General features: G+C 37.6%; 2 protein-coding genes and 1 pseudogene across 2 annotated transcripts; all 3 read left to right on the forward strand.

Moving 5' to 3' along the window:
- Positions 1–1380: 1380 nt before the first annotated feature.
- Positions 1381–2316, forward strand: LOC110195192 (olfactory receptor 52E1-like). The gene has a single exon (XM_020967820.2). It carries the CDS (start codon positions 1381–1383, stop codon positions 2314–2316), a length of 936 nt encoding a protein of 311 aa, XP_020823479.1.
- Positions 2317–12215: 9899 nt separating this feature from the next.
- Positions 12216–13397, forward strand: LOC110195103 (olfactory receptor 52E4-like; annotated as a pseudogene).
- An 8534-nt stretch (positions 13398–21931) lies between these two features.
- On the forward strand, positions 21932–22867 carry LOC110195170 (olfactory receptor 52E2-like). Its single transcript, XM_020967800.1, has one exon. The coding sequence runs from the start codon at positions 21932–21934 to the stop codon at positions 22865–22867; it is 936 nt and encodes a 311-aa protein (XP_020823459.1).
- Positions 22868–24462: the final 1595 nt, after the last annotated feature.

The following is a 24462-nucleotide window of genomic DNA, read 5'->3' on the forward strand; positions in this document are numbered from 1 at the left end:
CCATCTCTATCACCTGCCCACAGAGTCCCCCTCTTCCTTTAAAATGCAGCTCAAGTACTAACTTTTGTATACTTCCCTCCCAAACTATCTTATATTTAATTACTTTGAATTTCACTGGCAGTTAGGTATCTCTGGGGAAGAACAATAGAGCTAGTGTCTGGGAGATCTAATTCAAATACAAATTCCAATCCAACTTTCTCTATGACTCCAGACACATGCTGGGAAAGCACTCCCTGTACTACCTCCTCATGAAAGAAAGAAGATTCAAGTTCAAATATGGCTTCAGACACTTACTAAATGCATGACTCTGGGAAAGTTAATTAGTCTCTATCAGTCTCAGTTTCCTCATCTGTAAAATGGGGATAATAACACCTATCTCTGAAGTTTACACTAAAAATAAAGTGATCTAATATGTGTAAAATGCTTTATGAACCATAAAGCACTATAATCATGCTAGTTATTTTCATGATTATGTATTTGTATGTATTCTCTTTTTATTTGTCCTCTATAGTTTTATAAATGCATTTGTCTCTGCCATTTGAAAATAATTTCCTTGGCTTTAGGAATAGTTTCATTCTTTGTCCTTGTATCCTTGTCACTTAGCACAATGCCTGGCACATAATAGATGCTTAAATAATGCTTGCAGATGATTAATTTCTTGAATGTGACCTTTGAACTCAGGAAAGAAGTCAGAGATAGAAAAACAAAGATTTGGCAGTCTTCCACATGGTAAGTACAGTTTGGACAGTAGGACTGGATGAGTTCATCAAAGGAAAGAGGGCAGAGAACAAAGAGATGGGTGGTAAGGACACAATGTTGGAAGAACATCTACATTTAGGAGGCAGGAAAGAGGAAGAATATTTATTGAGGAGGATTTTGATAACTTGCCAGAAAAGATAGAAGTACAGAAGATGTTCGTCTTATAGAAGCTCAAGAACATATACCAGCACTGATTTTTAGAGGTCTGGCAACTGTTTTGCCACTATAGAAGATAAGCAAGGAAATGTATAATTCTATGACATTCAAATTGAGAATGAATGCTTCCAGTCCTTGGGGGGTGTATGGGACACAGACATATTTTCATTAAGATCCTTCGTATCACATTACATAAAGCCAGCCATGGAATTAACAGTAAACATCAAGCAATGATTAACACTCACTGCAAAGTGAATGGTGCACTACACTGCTTCTATTTTATTTTCCATTCTTGAGGATGATTAATTGCTTGAAAGAAAATGAATTTTTTAGAGAAGGTAAAATATGATATGATAATGTTACGTATCCCCCGTCCATCAGAGAAGTACAATATACTGGAGTGGAGCCCGTCATGAAATGACTTTGAATCTTTGATGTTTGGAGTCACATGTGGTCCCAAGAAGGATGTCTAATCTGAATAATACACAGTTCCACCCCATCTCATTCCTCCTGCTTGGAATCCCAGGATTAGAAGATGTACATGTCTGGATCGGCTTTCCCTTTTTCCTTGTTTATTTGATTGCCCTTTTGGGGAATATCATCATTCTGATTATAATTCAGAGTGATCAGAGTCTCCACCACCCCATGTTCTATTTCCTGGCAATTCTCTCCTCTATTGACCTGGGCCTATCCACATCCACCATTCCCAAGATGCTGAGTATCTTCTGGTGCAACCTGACAAAGATTAGCTTCCTTGGCTGTGTCTCTCAGATGTTCTTCATCCACCTATTTACTGGCATGGAGTCAGCTGTACTCCTGGCCATGGCCTATGACCGTTATGTGGCAATTTGCAATCCTCTACGCTATACACTGGTGCTCACCAATAAAGTGGTATCCGTCATTGCAATGGCCATAGCCTTGAGACCAGTATCTGTGGCTATCCCATTTGTCCTATTGATTCTGCGATTGCCCTTCTGTGGACACCACATCATAGCTCATACATACTGTGAACACATGGGCATTGCCCGCCTGGCCTGTGCCAGCATCAAAATCAACATTATCTATGGGCTAGGTGCTATTTCAATACTTGTCTTTGACATTGTGGCTATTGTGGTCTCCTATGTCCAAATCCTCAGGGCTGTTTTCCACCTTCCTTCTAGGGATGCCCGACTCAAGGCCCTCAGTACCTGTGGTTCTCACGTCTGTGTCATGTTGGCCTTCTATACACCAGCATTTTTCTCTTTCATGACCCATCGTTTCGGTCACAATGTCCCCCGCTATATTCACATTCTTTTGGCCAATCTGTATGTAGTTGTTCCACCTGCCCTCAACCCTGTTATCTATGGGGTTAGGACCAAACAGATTAGAGAGCGAGTATTGAAGACATTCTCCCCAAAATAAACAATGGACCCTGTATTTCTGAAGACCTAACTCTTTGGGCTTAAAGGGAGAAGTTAAACCAAATCAATATTTCTAAGTACTTTTTGAAAAAACAGGGCAATGAAATCATAATTGTATTGAACAAATTGAAGGGAAAGTTATTTCTTTAGCTCTTGCCACTGAGGAAGTGGTTAACATTTGATGCTACTACTTGCACCAGCATTTCTGCCAGGGTATTTAAAGATCTTTTACTCCAGGAAAGGAGTGTCAGTCATTTGGTCAATTTAGTGTCTCATTACTCTTTGCTCCAATGGAGTTGGTAGAGAGTGAGTTCTAGCCTCAGTGATGAGTGGATTTGTTTTTTAAATTGAATGGGATATTGCTTGGAAGCTGTCCTCTGGTTATGTCAGTCAATGAATTTGCCTTGGTTTTCCACACCAGTGTGTGAGGCTGTTCACAGGTCTCTTTGTTCTGAATTCATGACTTGTATCCTAACAAAACTTGCCCTAAATTGGGAAACAGGAGATGAGACAGTTGTGAAATCAAATCTAGTCTAGTGCTATTAATTCATAAGGCAGCACCTAAATTTGCTCTCTGGTCTATCACCAAAGAATAATGCTGAGAGCATAAGCACAGCCTTTTATAACATGTATCATCAGCAATGTCATATGATGATTCACTGAGGCATCAATAGGAAATACCTCAGTGTAAGATTCTCTTTATAGTAAGCATGAGTAGTCAGGAATTATATATAATGTGCATACATATACACATATACATATGTACATACACACATATACATACACTGGTATAAGAACTAAATCCATCTATGTATCTCTAAGGGGGAATATGGGTGAGAATGAGTAAAAAGGTGAGATACATTGAACTACACCCCAACACCAATCAGGCTCAGAGCACATCTAAAATAGTACCAGTAAGTTTAGTGTCAATTAGAGGCTATTTCCATGGACCGTAACTTATGTTTGGAGAATCAGCACATGAGCATTTTGCGCATACTAAATAATGGACAGTTAACTATTTGACCCTAGAAAAATTGACTTAACCTCTCTGTGTCTCAGTTTTCTCTGTAAAATATGTAAAATGCGGATAAAACACCTACTTCCCAAAGTTCTTGTGAATGTCAAATGATATAATACTTGTAAATCAGTTTGTAAGACTTAAAACATTATAGAAAGTCTAATTATTACTACTACTGCAACTGCTACAACCACCACCACCACTGCAACTATGACTATGACTACATTTGTGACTATGACTACTACTACTACTTTGAAATTCACTACTACTGCTACTGCTACTACTACTACTACCACTGGTGGTGCTGCTGCTGTTGCTGCTATCATCTAGGGAACAAGATTGTGTAATTCAGTAATGATGTTTAATGCTTTTCTCTGTAAAAGACCATAGGCCCTGGAATTCAAATAAAAACCAGGTTGATTGAAAGATAGAATTTTATATTCCTTATTGATGCCATTTCCTATTGATGCCTTAGTGAGTTAGCATAGGAACATTGCTGATGACAAATGTTATAAATAGCCAGTACTTCTCCTCTCAGCACCATTCTCTGGCAATGGACCTGATTTCAAATTCAGGTGCTTACCTCTTAGATCAATAGTACTAGCCTAGACTAGATTTCACAGCTATCTCACCTCTTGCTTCCCAAGTTATCATGGCCTCAGAGAGCTTACATTTTATTAGAAGAGTACCAAATGTCCATGGATCGCTACCAGATTCATGATTTCTTTCTTTATATCTGTTTATGGCTAGAAAGATTGGTCTCCAAGCAGAATGAATTGACCAATGGCCCATGTAAATATGTGGAACAGTCTAGGTTTACCATCAACAAAGTTTGTTATTGAGTTTGAAAATTGTTCTCAGGCAGGTTGTCCCTACCCACAGCAGGCTTTTTTTTTTTAAATTTGTAGAATAAAACAAGCATTTGTATAACATAGTATAATAAAAAAAAGATTATCATACATGAAAGTATAATTCTATTATTCATAACTTGCTATTCCTTTTAAATTTATAATAAAGTTATCATGTATTTTTCTTCCCTTTCCCAACCCCACCCTAAAGATGGCTACCATTAGACACAAATGTGTGTGTGTGTAAATTTATTCTATACATACATCTATTTATTAGTTCTTTCTCTGGATGCAGATAGTGTCTTCCGTCACATGTACTTAAACATATTGTTGTTACTATATACAACATACTCATTTCTGCTCATTTTGCTCTTCGTTATTTTGAGCAAGTCTTTTCACGTTTTCTAAGATCATCAAGCTCAGCATTTCTTATAATATAGTTGTATTTCATCACAATCATATATCATAACTTGTTCAGGCATAATAACATTTTATTGACCTATACACCACTAGAAGTGACCTTCAGCATAACTTCTCCATCAATAAGCACCATGGTTGACTTTGTGGTGTTGATGTTTCTAGAGGGATGGAATTTTCTACAACAAGGAATCCTAGTCCTTTTCACTATGACACATGGATAAATAGACATATTGGAATGGGGAAGCTTTTTAATCTAATCTGGGCTAGTACTATTGATAAGGTTTTACCTGAGCTCATGACTAGGTCTCACCATGAGAAAATGGTGGTAGAAGTCACGGTACTGATACACACACATACATATGTACATATATGTGTGTGTAAACAGAGAGACAGAGCCAGAGAGAGAGAGAGAGAGAGAGAGGAGAGAGAGAGGAGAGAGAGAGAGAGAACGAGAACAGAGTTCCTGTTATGAATCATAGCTATAGATGCTCCCTTTCTTCCTCTGACTCCATGGCTGGCTGATTGCATCTTTGGTGTGCAAGTCCTTTTCAGAAGACCTAGGAAGTAATGGACCTGGTTTATCAAGAGTAACTGGAGGTGATGATACAGTGAGAAGAACATTACATTTAGAGCTGGAGGACCTGGGTTCAAATCTCAGGACCTTATGTAAGTCACTTAGTAGCTCCAGCCCCCATGTTCTTTGCCTGTAAAATGAATGATTTGGACTAAATGACTTTTTAGGGCCCTTCAAACTCTGTCTATGTCATCATAGGATCACTGTGTCCATATCTATATTGCTGTCAATTAAGTCTAAGAATTAGAGACAATATGTAGCCATAAGGGGATTTTTGTCATAAATCTTGATGGGATGAAAAGAACTAAAGGAATCATTTAGAGTTGTGGTGGTGTCACACATAACTAAAAATGGATCCCTGAAGTTGGACTATTGACTTGAAAAACCCCAAATTCAGATTATCTATATTATATTGGGAAATACCACCATTTTGTTTGTGATCAAGATTGTCCAAAGTCTTGAACAACTCATGCTCTATTTTCTGGTCATTCTGTCTTCTATTGACCTAGATTTATACACATCCACCATCCCTAAGATCCCAGGCATCTTCTAGTTCACTCTAATAGAGATTAGCCTTGGAGGTTGCCTTATGCAGATGTTCTTCCCCTACTGCCATAAAACAACTGGTCTTAGATCTATGGCTTATGGTCACTATGTGGCTCTCTACAATCTTCTCTGCTACACTTTGGTCCTTACCAACAATGTCGCTTTCACCATTGTTCTAGTCATCCTCCTGAAACCTTTGGCCTTTTGAATTCCCTTTGTCCTGTTGATCCTCTTGTTGCCCTTCTGTGAACACCACATTTTCCCCATGCTTATTCTTCCAGATGAACAATGTTATTATATTTTTTTCTAGTTCTATAAAATGTTTTTGGTAGTTTAATTGATATGGCACTGAATAAGTACATTTATTTAGGTAGAATTGTAATTTTCATTATATTGGCTTAGCCTACCAATAAGCAATTCATATTTTTTCTCATTTGTTTAGGTATAACTTTATTTGTGTGAAAAGTATTTTGCAATTCTATTTATATAATTTCTGGCTTTGTCTTAGCAAGTAGACTCCCAAGTATTTTGTATTGTGTATATTTATTTCAAATGGAAGTTTTCTTTCTATCTCTTGCTGCTGATCTTTGCTGGTAATATATAGAAATGCTGATGATTTATGTGGATTTATTTCACATCCTGCAAAATTGCTAAAGGTATTTTTTAAAAATATTTAACTACTTTTTACTTGATCCCCTAGGATTCTCTAAGTATAGCATAATATCATCTGTAAAGTATGATAGTTTTGTTTCCTCTTTGCCTGTTCTAATTCCTTCATTTTTTCCCTTCTTTTCTTTCTATAGCTAATGTTCTTAGTACAAATATTGAATAATAGTGGTGATAATGGCCATCCTTGCTTAACCCTTGATCTTATTGGGAAGGCTTCTAGCTTATCCCCATTAAAGTCATGCTGATGGTTTAAATATATTTACTAATTACTAATTACTAAGTATCATTCATAATTCTTCCAATGTTGTTGTTGTTTTTAATATAAATGGTTGCTGTATTTTTTCAAAACCTTTTTCTACATCTATTGAAATAATCATATAATTTCTGTTGTTTTTTGTTATTTATATGGTTAATTATGCTGGTACTTTTCTTAATATGGAGTCAGCCCTGCATTCCTGGTATAAATCCCACATGGTCATAGTGAATGATCCTTATGATATATTGCTACAGTCGCCTTGCTAGTATGTTATTTAAATGATTTTAAATGATATTATATGATAAAATATTTAAATGATCATCAATGGTAAAGGTCATCTGAGCAAAGAAGACATTGAGTCTACAGTCCAGAAGGCTGAGAAAAATGAGGCTGAGGATGAGAAGCAGAGACTCAAGGTGTCTTTCAAGAATTCTCATGAATCTTATGCTTTCAACATGAAGGCTACCATAGAGGATGAAAAACTGCAAGCAAAATTGGTGATGAAGACAAATAGAAGATCCTTGACAAATGTAATGAAGTAATCACCTGGCTGGATAAGAACCAGACTTCTGAGAAGGACAAATTTGAGCATCAGTAGAAAGAATTGGAGAAGGTCTGCAACCTCATCATGAATAAGCTGTAGCAGAGCATACGGGGCATGCGAGGAGGCATGCCTCATGGTTGCCCAGGGGGTAGAGCAACCCCTTCAGGAGGTGCTTCTTCTGGTCTCACCATTGAAGAGATCAACTAAACACACCAGAAGAAAGAGCATTCCACACTGCTTTCAAAAAAGTGAAGGACTCAAATTCACAGCCAAGAAGTAGTAGTTTAAAAGTAAAATTTAAGCTACTGTATACATCTGGGCATTCTGAATACTTGAATGTGTGCAGAGGGAGGGAAGTGAACAACATTGCACTTTTCGGTACTGCAAACAAGTGGAAATGTAATTCTTGTCCTGGAGAATAAAATCTATTTAAAATTGGCACCATAACAAAAGAATAATAACCCCACTCTTTTTCTGACATTCCTTTTTGAAGTCCTGCTTTGGTCCAGTTTTATAAGGAGCTAATTACCACATCGGCCTGGACACTTGGACAACATGGTAATTAACTCTAATTCTGTAAGACTGACTCTTTTGAGCTAACTGTCCATATTGTTGACCTTGACATGTGGTCTAAGGCTCCAGGCAGGGAAGATGTTGGCAGCCTTTTAAATAAAATAATGAATTCAGAATAGGTCCCTCTTTACACTCAACTGTGAGTAGTTTTTGAAAAAGCTTTATTTTACCTTCTCTCAGTTACTGTTGATGAGCACCTCAAATGTCAAAGCTATTGGCCCATGACCCAGTTTCACTCTGATTTCTAAATTCTTTTCATTCCTTCTCTGATTCCTTCCCATTGTATTCTTTCATATGTTATCTTTTAGCTCAACTATAAAAACCCAAATAAACAATTGTCCTAATATGTAAAATTTTGTAGACCACTTTGGTATCTCTGATTCTTTTTGATATTTAACCATTTAGATCCTAACAGCATCTAATATTTCTCTTCCTTTCTCCATTACCACAAATTTCCATATGGATGAATAATGTTCAGTCCTTGCTATCCTTTCCTTTAGCACTTTACTTTTTAAATTTATTTATTTTGATTTCTCAACAATCACTTCCACAGGATTTTAAGTTTTAAATTTTTCTCCCTCTACCTCCCCACCTCCCTCCCCAAGTCAACTCACAATCTGATATAGGCTGTACATATACATTCATATGAAACATATTTTCACATTAGTGATGTTCTAAGGAAGAATTAGAGCCAATATGAGGAACCATCAGAAAGGGGAAACAAAACAAAACAGAAGGGAAAAAAAAGAGCAAATAGTATGCTTGAATCTGCATTCAAACTCCTTAGTTCCTTCTTTGGATGTGGATAGAATTTTCCATCATGAGACTTTTGGAAATGTCTTAGATCCTTGCACTGCTGAAAAGGGCTAAGTCTATCAATGTTAGTCATTGCACGACGTGGCCATTACTGTATACAACATTCTCCTGGTTCTCCTCACATCACTAAGCATCAGTCCATACAAGTCTTTCCAGGTTTTTCTGAAGTCCACCAGCTCATCATTTCTATTTTTTTTTTTTGGTGAGGACAATTGGGGTTAAGTGACTTGCCCAGGGTCACACAGCTAGTGATCGTTATGTGTCTGAGGCTGGATTTGAACTCAGGTCCTCCCGACTCCAGGACCGGTGCTCTATCCACTGTGCCACCTAACTGCCCCTTGCTCACCATTTCTTATAGCAGTATAGTATTCCATTACATTAGTACTTTACTTCTAAGTAACATTGAAAAGCTAGAAGTCCTAAGTCAGCTTCTGGGATATTCTCCAGGAAAATATGTGTGGAGTACATGACTAAAGAATAAATTGAGGAGCAAAGATAGACATTTATATAGTGCCTACTATATGCCAGCTCTGTGTTAAGTGCTTTACCAGCAAAATCTTGTATGATTCTCATAACAAACCTATGGGATAAGTGCTGTTACCACAATTTTACAGTCGAAGAAAATGAAGCAAATAAAGGTTGACTTGCCCAGGATCACACAGCTAATAAGGGTCTGGGGTTAGATTTGAAATCATGTCTCCTTGCCTCCAGACCTAGAACTGTATTCACTTTGCCACCTAGTTACCCATATGAGAAGAAACAAAGGACTGTTATGTTATTTAAAGCAGGAAAAACAGGTCAGGGACCTTATCAACAGTGTATTAGACCATGAAGCCATGGGCACCAACCAAAGAGCAGTTGAAACTGAGATAACCTTCCTTTAGAGAAGAAGCTAGAGGTTTCTGAATAGATAGCAAGTCCAAGAAGATGCACCTCAGGACAGAATACTAGGGTAGCTGTGGATAGAACTCTGAGCCGGGAGTTAGGAAGACCTGAATATACATATGGCTTCTTTCACCTCTGTATCAGTTTTCTTAATTTTAAAATGGGTAGATTTATAACACCTTCTTCTTATGTTTGTTGTCCTGATTAAATTAGAAAATATTTCTAAAAATGCTTAACATGGTACCTGGCACAGTAGAACATAGCATAGTAGGTGCTACATAAATGCTAATTCTCTTTTCCAATTTCTCTCTCCTCTTCCTGGGCTCAAGCTGTGCAGGTCTGAGCACTGGAGGAGAGCCTTAGTTTCTGGTTGCTCATGGCTCCCCACTGCTGCTCCTTTGGGTTTCCAACTTCTCTATCTTAGGTCAGTTTCTTAGGGGAGGTCTCTGTTTTTGCTGCCTCTTGTACAGAGATTTACAGACTACAGGTCTTATCTCGATTTGCACTAGCAGGTGCCTGTCCCAGCTTTGCTAGGCAGGCTGGGAGATCACCTATTGTTTCTGGATTCTTACGGCCTTTTTTTTGTTTGTTTTGTTTTGTTTTGTTTTTAGTTCAAATATGGAAGAAGCTGCTCACTACATTTTATCACATTTTATCACTGGATTTCTTGATCATTATTCGATATGTTATAAACTTCATTGGTTTACTACAGTAGGTATATGGGGGCTTAGCAGTCAGCCTCCCAATCAGCAGCACATTTCTCCTTAATAAAGTGGGAAGCATAAGAATACCTTCTTCACAATGCTTTTTTAGGATCAAATTAGGTAGCAGGCTTTTAAAAATACTTCACAAATGTTAAAATATATATAAACATTATTATTGTTGTAATAGTTCAGCTATGCCCCAATATATGTGCCCCCACTAATCTCTAACATGCAACAAAGAAACACAATTTAAAACAAATGAACAACACAGTAACCATATGGCAGAGAACACAGCATTAAATAGCCATAGTCTCCTGCTCTTCTTTTGGAAAAAAGTTGGGGAGGGGAACAGTGTTTAATTATCTGATATCTGGGGCTGAGACTGGTCATTCTATTTGTCCATTATCATCTGTCTTTTAGTGTGTGTGTGTGTGTGTGTGTGTGTGTGTGTGTGTGTGTGTGTTTTAAATATTATCATTCAGTTCAATTACTTTTCAGTTATGTTCAACCCTTGGTCACCCTATTTAGAGACTTCTTGGCAAAGATACTTAAGTTGTTTGCCATTTTCTTCTCCAGATCATTTTTATAGTTGAGGAAACTGAGGCAAACAAGGTTAAGTGACATGCTTAAGGTCACACATCTAGCAAGTATCTGAGGCCATATTTGAACACAGAAAGATGTGTTTTCCTGACTCCAATTCTACCATTCTATCCATTATGCAACTTAGCTGCTCTAGTTATCATAGTTACCATTTATATTATTCTTATGGTTCTACTTACTTCATGATGCATCAATTTGTAGGGATGATTTCATGTTTCTCTGACTCTTCATTTATCATTTCTTGTGTTATAATATAGTATTCCATTAATTCAATGGAATAAAATTTGTATAGCCATCATTTCTGAATTAATAACTTTCTTTCTTTTTCTTTCTTTCTTTCTTTCTTTCTTTCTTTCTTTCTTTCTTTCTTTCCTTCCTTCCTTTCTTTGGTTCTAGTCTATGGTCCTATACTTTTTCACATTCTCGCCCTTCATGAACTCTCTGAGTAAAATTGGCCTATTTACTATTCCACAGATTCAACAGTTGGTTTTTCCATCTCACTGTCCTTGTAAAAGCTGACCCAAATGATTTGAATGCATTAAATCCTGATCTCTCTCAGAATCCAGACCCCTTTTCAAGCCTTATCTAATTCACCAGGTTATATGGAAAGGCTTTTCTGAAGCTCTTTTTCTAAGAATTTTGTATTTACTTATACGTGAGGCTATTGTATTCTCCACAATAATCAGAGCAGGCATTATTTTATGTGTTTGCTTATTATTATTATTATTACTATTATTATTATTTACATTGCATGTCTAGCACCAAGCATATAGTGCCTCGTATATTCAGTGTTTAAGAAATGTATGCAGAAAAGAATTGAATGGTTAAACTTTGCTGTTGTCAGGTAGTATCTGAAGAATGGTGTTTAATTTGGGAGGCTGCATTTGGAAAAGAGAAATTAAAAACATAGAGAATATTCAGAAAAGGACAATAAGAGAATTCAAATCAATGTGGTACATAAAAAGGATGAGGGAATTCAGGGTGATTAGCCTGGAGAAGTCCTGAATAGGACACAGGTATTTTCAGATTTTGAGTGGCTGTCAATTGACCCTAAAACATAGAAATAGGTTCAGTGCAAGAAAGTTACAGAAAGTGACAATTTAAATCTATATAAAGGAAGATGGCCTAATGTATCAAGCTCTACAAAAAGAGAATAGACTTTAAATTCCCCATTTCTAGAGAACTTCTAATAGAGCTTAATATCACTTGATATAAATGTTATTTCCAGGGATCTACATTTTGAGGTACAAATTGGATAAGCCTCTGAGTTCTCATCTTGTTCTAAGATCATATTATTCTAAAACTTGCATGTTTGATGAATGAAAGAAGCTTACATGTTCTTTGTTTATCTCTAGGATAACAGAGAGACAAAGGGATGAATCAATGCCCAATAAATTAAATGAGAATCATTCCACAGTGACTGTGGCCATTAGCAATTATGCAAAGGATGCATTCCACCAATAACACACAGTTCTCTCCTTTCTCCTTCCTGCTGCTGGGTATCCTAGTACTAGAAGCTTTCTACATCTGGACTGTCTTTCCATTCTGCATTGTGTATTTCATTGCATTTGTGGGGAACATGACTATCCTCTTTGTTATTAACACAGCAAGACACTCCAGCAACCCATGTTCTACTTCCTGGCCATGTTATCCAGTATTGACCTGGGCTTGTCCGCAGCCAGCACTCCCAAGATGCTGCGTATCTTCTGGTTTAAGTTGAGAGAAATTAGCTTTGGGGCCTGACTCAGTCAGATGTTCTTCATTCACAACTTTACTGGCTTGGAATCATTGTGCTAGTTTCCATGTCCTATGACTGATATGTGGCTCTCTGTAACCCCCTTCATTATAGCTCTGTCCTTACCAACAGGGTGATCATCATGATGGGCCTTGGGGTTATACTTTCCTCACCATGATTCCCTTTGTGTTCTTGATCCTTTGGTTACCATTCTGTGGGAACCACATCATTCCCCAAACCTACTGTGAGCACATGGGCCTTGCTCAACTGGCTTGTGCCAGCATGAAAGTTAATATTATTTATGGATTGGGCACTATTTGTACCCTCTTTTTGGACATCTTAGCTATTGCTTTCTCTTACATGCAAATCCTCCTAGCTGTCTTCCCTTTTAGGATGCCTGCCTCAAGACTCTCAGCACCTGTGGGTCCCATGTCTGTGTCATACTAGCCTGTTATACACCTGCCTTTATGACCCCATTGCTTTGGAAGGAAAGTGTCCCAATATATCCACATCCTTCTGACCAGTCTCTGTGTGGTAATCCCACCTGCTCTCAATCCTGTCATCTATGGAGTCATGACCAAGCAAATCCAGGAGGAATTGCTAAGAATTTCTTTTTTCAAAAGTGATCCATTGGATCAACAACCTCAGCCCATTTGTTTGCCCCCTCTTAGGACTCTGGAGTCCCTAGGCAATGGAAATAGGCTCAGCCTAGTCATGGTGACAGGATATGACTTTCAAAAAGCAATTTCATCTTCCCTCTTGAGAATCCACCCATTTTTGGATTCATCATATACTAAATTGTTTGGGAACTTGCTGGCTGATTTTTTCTGTAACCCGTGTTTTCATATCCCACGTCTAATTGGCTCACCTTGGAAGGATGTATGTTGCTTCTGAATAATGAGAAGTCAGACTTGGCCCTCAAATGTCCTCACTTCAGAGCACCAAAGGAAACCAAAGTCTGTTACTTTTTCTCCTAATATTATTTTTCCTGATTTCTGACTTTGGCAGCAGTTTCTGCCCAGTATTCCATTTTTTTTTAACAACTCTCAGATAATTTTTGAGTCTTTGCTCTCCTTTGATTTTTACTTTCTTTTCTTTTCAACATTTCTTAAGTCCATCCTCTCCTTCCAGTTTCCGCATGACACAGGCCTAATGAAGGTCCTCGTTGTCACCCCCACCCCCGACCTGGTTGTTGGATAGTCAATAAACAACATTTCAGTGTCAGCTATATTCCAGACACTGTGATAAGCACTGTGCATATAAAGAAAAGGCAGAAGACATTCCTGCTCTTAAGAACTCATAGCTTAATAGGGAAGGCCATTTGCAAATTAATATATACAAGCAAGCCATATACAAGCTAAATTGGAGATAGTGAACAGAGGGAAAGAATCACTCTGAATCGTGAGATCTGAGCTGAGAGTTGAAGAAAGAAAAGAGATATCTGGAAGGAAAATGAGGAAGGACTAGCTTCATGAAAACCTAGAAAGTTGGAAAATGGTGTTCATCCTGGGACTCACATCTAGAAAGTAGATATGGTACAGGTAGAAGATTCTGCTTTCCACTTCTATCTTTTCCCTACATTCTATCCTTCATGCTACTCTCAGAGTTGTTTTTATTCATAGCTCTTTCCCTTTTAGGCCTGACAAATCTCTGTTTTGTAGTTATTTAATGCTTTATCATGTATCACAGAATAATACATTTATCTTCACACTTTTTTTTTGTATTCCCTTCATAAAGTGCAGGCCCATGAGGACAAGGTTATGTTATTCATTTGTCTTTTTTATTCTCTTTTGGAACCTACCACTGTGTCCTAAACCACACTACAGTGCTTAATAAATGCATGTTGAATGAAGAGGAGAATAATTCCTAAATTTCTGGCTAATAGTCGCTTAGGCTTCATGAGTAAAACACCCTGGCCAATTTTTACACACACACACACACACACACACACACACACACACACACACACACACACCTTTTTTTGCTTCCTGTCTCTGCCTCCCTCATCAGGTTCAGTAAAATATTGTCCCTTTTCAGAACATTTCCAGTTTTGCAAGAATTTTTTGATATGTAAGTCGTGTTCACAAACAAATATTAAGTTGTTCCAGACTCCACCTGACTCCATCCATCGTGGGAATGGAGGAGATCCCTCTAGAGGGTGGGATGCCAGTCCCTGGCATAGTCTTCCCTTCACTTCTGCTCTCTAAGAGAAGTACTTCTTCCAAGAACATGCCAGAATTAGAAATCTTTATTTAAGTTTTAAGGTTATGTTCTTGGTGAACACCTGATTGGGAGAGAGAGAGTGGAGATTAGGTTACAGAAATTAAACTGGAAGTTAAAGGATAAGGTTGAATAAATCTTAGGAAACCCTGTGGAATCTTGAGGTAAGCAAGAAACTGGGCCTGGTGATGGGACAAAGATATAGGAAGAAGCTGAGGAACAGGAACACAGAGGTTTGCAACTGGAGAGGGAAGGAGACTTCGTTAAATTTAGAAAGCGGAGTCATGAAAGTGTCTTTATATGGAACAAGAAATATATTAATTAAACTGAGGTTTAGATCTTAATTAATTATGGTATGTGAATCACAGAAACCTTGGACAATAAATACATCCATTGAGTTTTGGAGTCATTCTACCCATTTGTATTAATCCACTGACAAAGAACGGAAGCTACTCCCCCCCTTCTGATTGTCCAACCTCTGTCTACCTAAACTATGCTCCTGTTTCCTGCCCACTGTTTCCCACACCATCAAACTTTTGATGATGAATTTGGATGCCTATTTAATATGGTCTTATTTTCTGTAGCCTAGCTTATTCAGGTTCAACTACAGTGTCAATAGCCACCTCTCCCATAGGCAACTTGGAATCCCCTACACCTAAACCTGTCTAATCATTCCCTAGTGGCTGAAAATCTGCTTCAGTAATCAAGGGATTAATGTTTGCTCTGGACCTCAGGGCCAAGGTCCCTCTTCAGAAATGTCAGTTTTGGAGAAGCCTCTGGAGGAAGTTACCCACAGAAGGATATGCCTTTAGAATAAAGTCTCCTTTGTTGAGACCACATAGGCTGGGGTGCAGCCTATAGCAGAGATAGACACGGGAACACCTCTACTACCAAGATTGGTAAGTCGGTCTCTAGCTTCTGTCCATGGCTTTGGGTCCCCAGAAATTTCTCGATGCTCAGAGAGGGACCAGACAATTAAAAGTTGAGCAGAGCTAAAGGAACAAGTTAGCCAAGGACAGGAAGGATTTCACTTGAAAAGTCTTAGTTTTCTCAGTTTGAAATGACATACACAGACTTGTCCAATGTAAAGAGTCATAGAATAAAAATTTATTATTCATGTCTTCAATACAAAAGAGATTTCCAGCATAAAGTAAGCATCTACTGCTTCTTTTATTCCACAGTGTTAGAAGACCTACAGTGATATTCCCTTACACTCTGGTGCCCGGAGTATAACCTTCAGTGTTCTCAGAAGCCTATCATTTATTTTAGCTGTATTGATTCTGTGCCTAGATCTATTTTCTTGGTCCCTGCTTTATGTGAAATGAACACACAATGTTGTCTATATGCTCAAAATTCTGTTCCTTTAAAAAAAATCATAGAATTCAGTTCAATCCAACTCTCTAAAGATTTATTAAATACCTAAAATGTATAAGGCACTGTGCTAGCTTGTGTGAATGAAAAATAGAAAATGTAAGAAGGTACTATCCTCAAGGGTCCTACAATCTACTTAGGGTGTGTTGTATTTATAAAAATAAATAATGGAGTGAATATGCGAGGGTAAACAAAAAGTTTTGAGGTACCCAGAGAAGGAAGCAAACATTCTGTTCAGATAACTAGAAAGATACTTTCCTGGAATTTATAGGTAGACAGCAAGAGCACTCCATACTATCCTTATATAAGAATACTCCCTTCTTCTATGTTTATTCACTCAACTTTGTCTGACGCATCACTCTTTGTTTCAACATAAACTAGTCTGTCTCCTCCAAATATTTATGCTCCTGTTTCTGCATGCCTAAGCTTCCCAATTTTAGTTTTTCACTTTATTTTTTCCATAGCATATATGTATTTCTTTTGTTGCTTCTCCTCTTCCCAGTTTCTTTCTCATGCAGGTTATTTTATAAGGGCACAATGATTATCTTTTCAGTGTTTTCAAATCACTTTCACAATAATTATCTCATTTGGTCTTCATGACCACCCTATAAGTTACTAAAGAAGTTCAAGAATTATAAAGTCCATTTAATAGATGGAAAAATTGAGATTCAAAAAGGACTTTTATGATACACTTGTACAACAAATTTGTATAACAGCAGTCAGACTAGGTGTCCCATTCATTCTCCTAAGATTCATTTCTTAAGTGCTTACCTAGAAAAAAGAGTCTGTGAAAGGTCATGGAAGTACAAAGACAATCAGCAAATAATTCTTGTCTTCTGGGACCTTCATTTCTGTTGGACAGTTGCACAACATTTAAATAGATAAATAAATAAAATATTTTCAGATAAGGACACTAAGAGTTAGATGTATCAGACGTTTTTGCCATGGGAGTTTGCAGTAAGATAAGCTTTAAATGAAGCTACAGATTCTAAGAGGTGAAAAAAAAAAGAATTTATTCTTGTTTCAAGAGACAGCCTGTGGAAAATTATGGAAGTGAGAGAAAGAATCTTTTTTTCCTCTTTCTCTTTTGCTTTTCATCCTCATCCTTCTTTGTCCTCCTCCATACTTCTTCCTTCCTTTTTTCCTTCCTTTTTTCCTTCCTTCCTTCCTTCCTTCCTTCCTTCCTTCCTTCCTTCCTTCCTTCCTTCCTTCCTTCCTTCCTTCCTTCCTTCCTTTATCTTTCCTTCTCCTCCTACTCCTTTTTCTTCTTCTGTGTCATCTTCTTCTTTGCTTCTTCAGACATCTTTCTTCAGAAAGTTCAATGTAATTTCATTCATTACAGTCAATAATTTCTCTGAGGGCAAGGATAGTACTATGAACTCGGGTTCTCTGGAAATGCTTCATGGAGTGGTGTGACTTGATCTAGGACTTGGAATATGGGAATTCCTGGGTAGCTAAAGAAAAAGGGAAAGCATTGTCAGATAGGGAAATGACACTGAGCAAAGATACAGAAGTGGAAATGATTTAAATTGATTACTTAACAATTAGAGTTCAAAAATTAAATGAGCTGCTTCATTAAGTTCTATATTAATGGAGGTCTTCGTGCTGAAGCTTGAGGACCAACATAGTAATAAAAGGATTTTGCTCTGGTGTGGAATTAGATTAAGTTACCTTTGATTATCCTTCTAGGCTTGATTCTATGATTAAATTCATTGGTAGGCATAATGAAGGACAGATAAAATAATGAAAGAGATAATGAGAGGCCTAATCTTATGCTGGCATATATAGGTATGTGCATGCATGTGTGCACGTATGTATATATATACATGTCTTTATATACATATACATACCAGCATACATATACGTGCATATGTGCGTAGGAATATTTACTGCCAGCAACCGAGAAAGATGTATGAGGATGCTTCTGGTGATACTACAGTGAATAATGACCTGGGAGAATACAAAAATGAAAGAAAGAGGAGAACTGGTGGATCCCAAATCTGGTAGTGTCATGGAGTACACTAGGAAGTGTCTAGATGAAGAATCTCAGGAAGAGCTTCCATACACTAGTGACTAGATGGACAACTGTTGAGGTATTCAATTCAGCATATTTTAAACCCAGCTCATTTGTGCTTTTGGGCTCAGTCCCAACTGTAAAGAACCAAGAAAGTGTTCAACATTTCTCTGACTGTCTCTTCTGGAATAGTTTCAGTGTTAATTCTAGTTCTTGACAGTGAATGAGCTCAAATCAAAATTTTCAGAAATCCTGGCCTCATACCACTTGATATTCAGTTCATTATTTCTCATTGGTTGGTGATTATTTGTGTATGACTCCCTTGCTGAAGTTTGCATACATTTTGTCCTTGGGAGAGTTGATTTACCTTGTAGAGTGTTACCAGAGAATAATGTTTTAGTCATGTATGAGAGGGAGATCAAGAACTGGTTCATTGCATCCCAAAATTCTAGAACTACAATATGAATCTTGTAGTGGAAAAATAAATTGCTGTGAAATAAAGAAAAACATGTTCTTATAATGAAAGAAAATTCTTGAGGCATCTCCTTCACTGAAATTCATCAGTTATACTCTATGGCCTCTCAATTGGATGTACTTTTGCTGCCAGACAGGAAGAAGAAATGGCATATGTAGGAGTATCAACTCCCAGCAACTGTGGTCAACACACCAGCAGCAAGTTGATATTGGCAAAAATCCAAGACAGGAGAAGTGACATCTACTGTTTGTCCCCAGTAGAGTGAAAAAAATTAAATGGTATACTAGAACCAGATCTGGGGTAGATCTAGGCAAAATGGAGCTAAATTCTTCCACGGTTTTCCTTGGGAGTCGCATCTTCACCCCTGTTCTTTCTTGGTTCTCTTTGTACTGGTCCAAATGATTTTTGCAACTCCTTTTCAGGTTCAAAATTCACTACTTTCTACCTGTAGTTGTACCCCATGTCTCTGTACTGGTCACTTTACTCCTTTCTACATATTCTGTCTCAATGATGTAATAATTTCCTACAAATTCAACTATCGTCTCTCTGCAGTTGAATCTCAAATCTATTTATCCGATTTTCATCTTTTTTCTCATGCTACAACCCAGCATCTATTGCCTGCTTGAAATTTTCATCTAAATGTCCAATAACCCTATCATACCAACATATCCCAAACCAAAGCAATCATCTTTCCCCTTATGCCCACTCCTCATTCTAACTCTTCTATTTTTGTCAATGGCATACTCATTCTTCTACTTACCCATAGTGGCAAACTAGGAAATTTCTAAGATTCTTCTCTGTCTCACCCTACCCATATATACTTACATGCTAACTTTGGTCAATTCTACCTTCTGAATATCTTTCACATTCAACATCACTGTATGCACACTGTAATTATCCTAGACTAGGCTCTTATCTTATCTCATCTAGACTATTGCAAAAATCTTCTGCCACACTACTATTGGTCAATTTGTTATTTCTAAATCACAGGCCTGATCAGGCCAACCCTTTCAAGTAGCTTCAGTGATTCCTTCTTGCCTTTAAGATGAAGTATAAATCTTCTGTTTGACATTTAAGTACTTCACAATCTGGCTAAAGCCTGGCTGATTGCATCTTACTTCTCCCCATATTCTCAACATTCCAGACAAATTGATCTATTTACTAAGCACTATACATGACATCTACCCCTCATATCTGTACCTTTCTAAAGGTTGTGCCTCATGCATGGAACCCTCTGGCTTCATCTCTTCTACCTCCTCATGACCTTCAAAACTCAACTCAATTCTACCTCATTCATGAGAATCTTCTCAATTGAATAAGCCTCATCTGTCACTATGTTGCATCATCTTAATAGAATAAGAGATCATGGGAGTTAAGGATTTCTACCTGATTTTTTTAGCTTGTATCTTTAACATTCAACACAGTGTCTGACAGATAGGAAGGGCTTATTGAAGAATTATTGACCACTTGATTAATCCAAGAAAAACAAATGTAATCTTTCTTCTGCTTGGCAATATCCAAAAAACTAACCTGTCTTCCTGGAGCCCTCTCTTCTCTAAAATAAATATACACATTCCTTATCTGCTTCTAATGTGTCTTGGTCTCCAGAATTCTCTCTGTCCCGCTGTCATTGCCATGAATGTGCTCCAGTTTATCACTATCCTTCCTAAAGTCTACCACCCAGAATTCAACAAAATTCCCTAGTTATGTATGACATAGTCAGGGAAAAGAAGAGAGGGATCATTGGTCCTCTTGTTGTCAGCATCATGCTTCTTTTAATTAGATTAATTTCTTTTGAGAAAGTGATCTGTCTTTTCCTAGATCATTCTAAAATAATTCCATTACCAACTTGATTTAAAAAAAAACATCTCCTTGTTATTATCCTCCTTTATCCATACATTATATAGTTTGAAACACACAACTGCGGGGTCATACATCATCCAGTTCTTGCCAGTTTAACTTCCCAGTATGAGAATTTAAACATAGAAAATCAATAAGTGCTATAAACAAAGACTTAATTTATTATTTTTTGATTGTATGGAATTAAGAAAGTGATGGAGAAAATGATAATAATATAAATTATATTTAAAAGTGCTTCATACATTTTCAGAGTCAGTTGTTAAAATATTTATCAGCATATTACTTCGATATCTCTATGAAGCACAAACTACAGGTTTTTAACCCTTTTTTTAAGAAGACGATATTGAGGGGTAGAGATAGTAATTAAGTTTTCCATTGCAGCATAGTGTAGAAAAGAGAATTTGAATGGCATTATTCATTGCCTCTGCTGTGGAAGAAAAGGATGAGGCTAATATAATTAGAATAATGAGGATGAGTGTGTAGAGAATAACCAGGCAGAGTTAAATTTTCCAAATTTATACTACTTAACATACTCTATATTACAGGAAAATTGCATTAATCTCTATTCCTCTTTCTTATCTTGTCTTTTTCTTTCCTTACCTTTGTTCATTCCATTGCACAAACGTGGCAGGCCAGGCCCATGTGCTCACAGTAGGTGTGGAGAATGATGTGGTGTCTTGAAATGAAGCTTGAAATGAACTCCCCAAATCAATTTCCATTTCTACATGTACTTTCCTTCAAGAACCAATCCATATTTAACCTTCACAAACCTTCTTTAATTTCCCCATGTGAAAATGAAGAATTTTTACAGTGCTTCACATTGACCTTTCAAAAACTTTTATATTGCAGTCATTTTTCATAATTATGTGTGTATGTAGTTCTTTCACATTTAGATAGTAAGCTCCCTGGGAGATGGTTCTATATTACATTTATTAATTCATCCATCCATTCCTCCGTTAATCCATGTATGTATTTGTTTATCTGTTTATTTATTTACCTATTTATATTATAGTAGGCACTTCATTTAGATGTGAATTGGATAAAACTGAATTGACTCAGGGGATGATAAAGCTCGTGATGGAGATGATCAGATTATCTAGGACTGTTTTTTTTCTTAAACATTTGTCATTATTCTGAATTATCTCTATTCTCCAGTCTAAGAAGCAAGCATTTATTAAGTATTCACAATGTGTTAGATGCTAATCTAGTCTTAGTGCTTCAATTAATGATAGTCCTTCTGGTATTATATATTTCCCTTTTAGTCTGCTTCTTTTTCTGTCTTTTTCAACATGTAGATCTGTGCATGGCAGATGACCAGTACAACTCTTTGACTCATAGACTGATTTAGCAAATGCAAAAAAAAAAAAAAAAAAAGCTCTAATCTATTTGTGTCTCTGCAGGACCACCAAGTAAAGCAGTGTTCTGCTGGGTTCTCACATAGCAGTTAAGTACCTGCAATGGCTATGAGCATACTCATCTACAGGCAGGATGTCCACATCCAATGACACACAGTTTCATCCTTCCTCCTTCCTACTACTAGGCATCCCAGGCCTAGAATCTATGCACACCTGGATTGGCTTCCCTTTCTGCATAGTGTATCTGATTGCACTGGTGGGGAATATCACCATACTGTTTGTGATCCAAACTGAGAGGAGTCTCCATCAGCCCATGTTCTACTTCTTGGCCATGCTGGCCACTATTGATCTAGGCCTGTCAACAGCCACCATCCCTAAAATGCTGGGCATCTTCTGGTTCAGCTTGAGGGAGATAATTTTTGGGGCCTGCCTGACACAGATGTTCTTCATTCATAACTTTACTGGCATGGAATCAGCTGTACTCCTGGCCATGGCCTATGACCGCTATGTGGCTATCTGTAACCCACTTCGCTATAGCATCATTCTCACTAAGAGAGTGGTGGTAGCAATTGGCCTTGGAGTGCTGGTGAGATCTTTCCTTTCAGTGATTCCCTTTGTATTCCTGATCCTGCGCCTGCCTTTCTGTGGACACCACGTCATTCCCCACACCTACTGTGAGCACATGGGCCTGGCCCGTCTGGCTTGTGCAGACATAAGGATCAACATTATCTATGGTCTGGGTGCCATTTCTCTCTTGGTATTTGACATTGTAGCCATTGCTATCTCTTATGGCCAGATCCTGCAAGCTGTCTTTTGTCTCCCCTCCCTAGATGCCCGTCTTAAAGCTTTGAGTACCTGTGGCTCCCATGTGTGTGTCATCTTGGCTTTCTATACCCCAGCCCTCTTCTCTTTCATGACCCATCGCTTTGGCCGGAATGTTCCCCGTTACATCCACATTCTCCTGGCCAATTTGTATGTTGTGGTCCCACCAATGCTCAACCCAGTTATCTATGGCATCAGGACCAAGCAGATCAGGGAACGGGTGCTAAAGATGTTTTCACAAAAGTAAGCCTTGGAAAAGCATGTTCAGACTAAGTTTCCACGTGATCTAAGAGATTTTGTTGGGCTATAAATGAAGATATTAATTTTGAATATATTCTTTCCAGCTCTTCCTCCTATGGCCTTAGCAGGTTCTATCATCTCTGGGTTCTCCTAGGTCATGAACATATGCCTCTTTGTGGGGACATGACAGCTGTAGCTTCTTTTTTCATTGGCTTTGTGTTTAGCACCTGAGTTTTGGGGCTCTCTCCCTCAGCTTCACACTTGGGGATATAGCTTCTCCCTAGCCTGTTTTTCATACTCCTTCCTTATAGCAATTATATGAAATTATAATAGAATATTCTGAGTATAATAAGTGATTTATTAGAAGATGACAAAAGTTACAAGAGGCAATGCAATTTAGATATTAAGATATGCTATTTATAAACAAAGCAACCACAAGTATATAAACAAGATGCATATTTTTACACATCTCTTTTTCTAACTCTTTGAGACAGAAGTATGGTGAGAACTTTAGTCTTTTTGAGTAAAAGAACTGGGTTCAAGCTCTCACTCTCAATATTTACTGGTTATGTGATCCTGGACTCATCATTTACATAATTCTTTCTGAGTTTCCGCATCTGTAAAATGATGAAACTTGTACCACTTATTTTTCTGGATTATTGTGAGGATGATGCTTTTTTAAAGCTTAACATGCTATAGAAATATAAGTTGTGATAAACCAATAAATCAGTAAGTATTTATTGAGTATCTATTACATTCTAGGCACTGGGGATATAAAAAACCACACACACACACACACACACACACACACACACACACACACACAGAGTAATAAAGCAATTCTTACTCCAAGGAGGCTACTTTTAATGGGAGGGACACAGAAGTGTATATGTGTGTGTGTGTGGTGTGTGTGTGTGTGTGTGTATACATATATACAAAAGAAATATAGAAAAATAAATACAAAAGAGTTAAATACATAGCACGGTGGCTAGCACATAGTAAACTTTCCACAAATCCTTCCTTCCTTCCTTCCTTCCTTCCTTCCTTCCTTCCTTCCTTCCTTCCTTCCTTCCTTCCTTCCTTCCTTCCTTTCTTCCCTTCTTTCTTCTTTCTTTCCTTTCTTCTTTTCTTCTTCTCTCTCCCTCTTTTCCTCATTTCCTTCTCTTCCTTCCTCTCTCCTTTTGCCCTTCACTTTTTCAATACCTCTTTCCTTGACTGTCTTGTGGGGGTTGGTCCTTTAGGGTTAACTAAAGAGGGAAAAGTCTTAGTTGGAAGACGTATGGTAAAGAATTTTTTGGTAGAAAGAAATATTGTGTTCTCTCTGTATCAACTAAAGTGACTGGGGTGAAGGAAGTCTTCTCATATTTCTCTATATTCTGCATATTCATCATTTCATATGGCTTGGTATCATTCCAGTATTTTCATGTGCCATAATACGTTTAGTTATTGTCAATTGAATGAGCATAGCCTTGAGTCTCCAAGTCTTTGTGCTTTGAATATGGGAAGAAATTGTAAGGATAAAGTAGGTAGGGATTTATTTTGTCTTTCTTTGACCCTGAGAGTTCTAACTCTCACTCTTTCTTTTACTTTTGTTCCCTTTCT

This window comes from Phascolarctos cinereus, unplaced genomic scaffold (assembly GCF_003287225.1).
Source record: "Phascolarctos cinereus isolate Bilbo 61053 unplaced genomic scaffold, phaCin_HiC Scaffold_726;HRSCAF=1367, whole genome shotgun sequence".
NCBI classification, from domain to species: Eukaryota; Metazoa; Chordata; class Mammalia; order Diprotodontia; family Phascolarctidae; genus Phascolarctos; species Phascolarctos cinereus.

Excerpts from the sequence above, each read along its gene's own strand:
- LOC110195192 (XM_020967820.2), top strand. The coding sequence starts at position 1,381 with ATGTCTAATCTGAATAATACACAGTTCCACCCCATCTCATTCCTCCTG.
- LOC110195170 (XM_020967800.1), top strand. The coding sequence starts at position 21,932 with ATGTCCACATCCAATGACACACAGTTTCATCCTTCCTCCTTCCTACTA.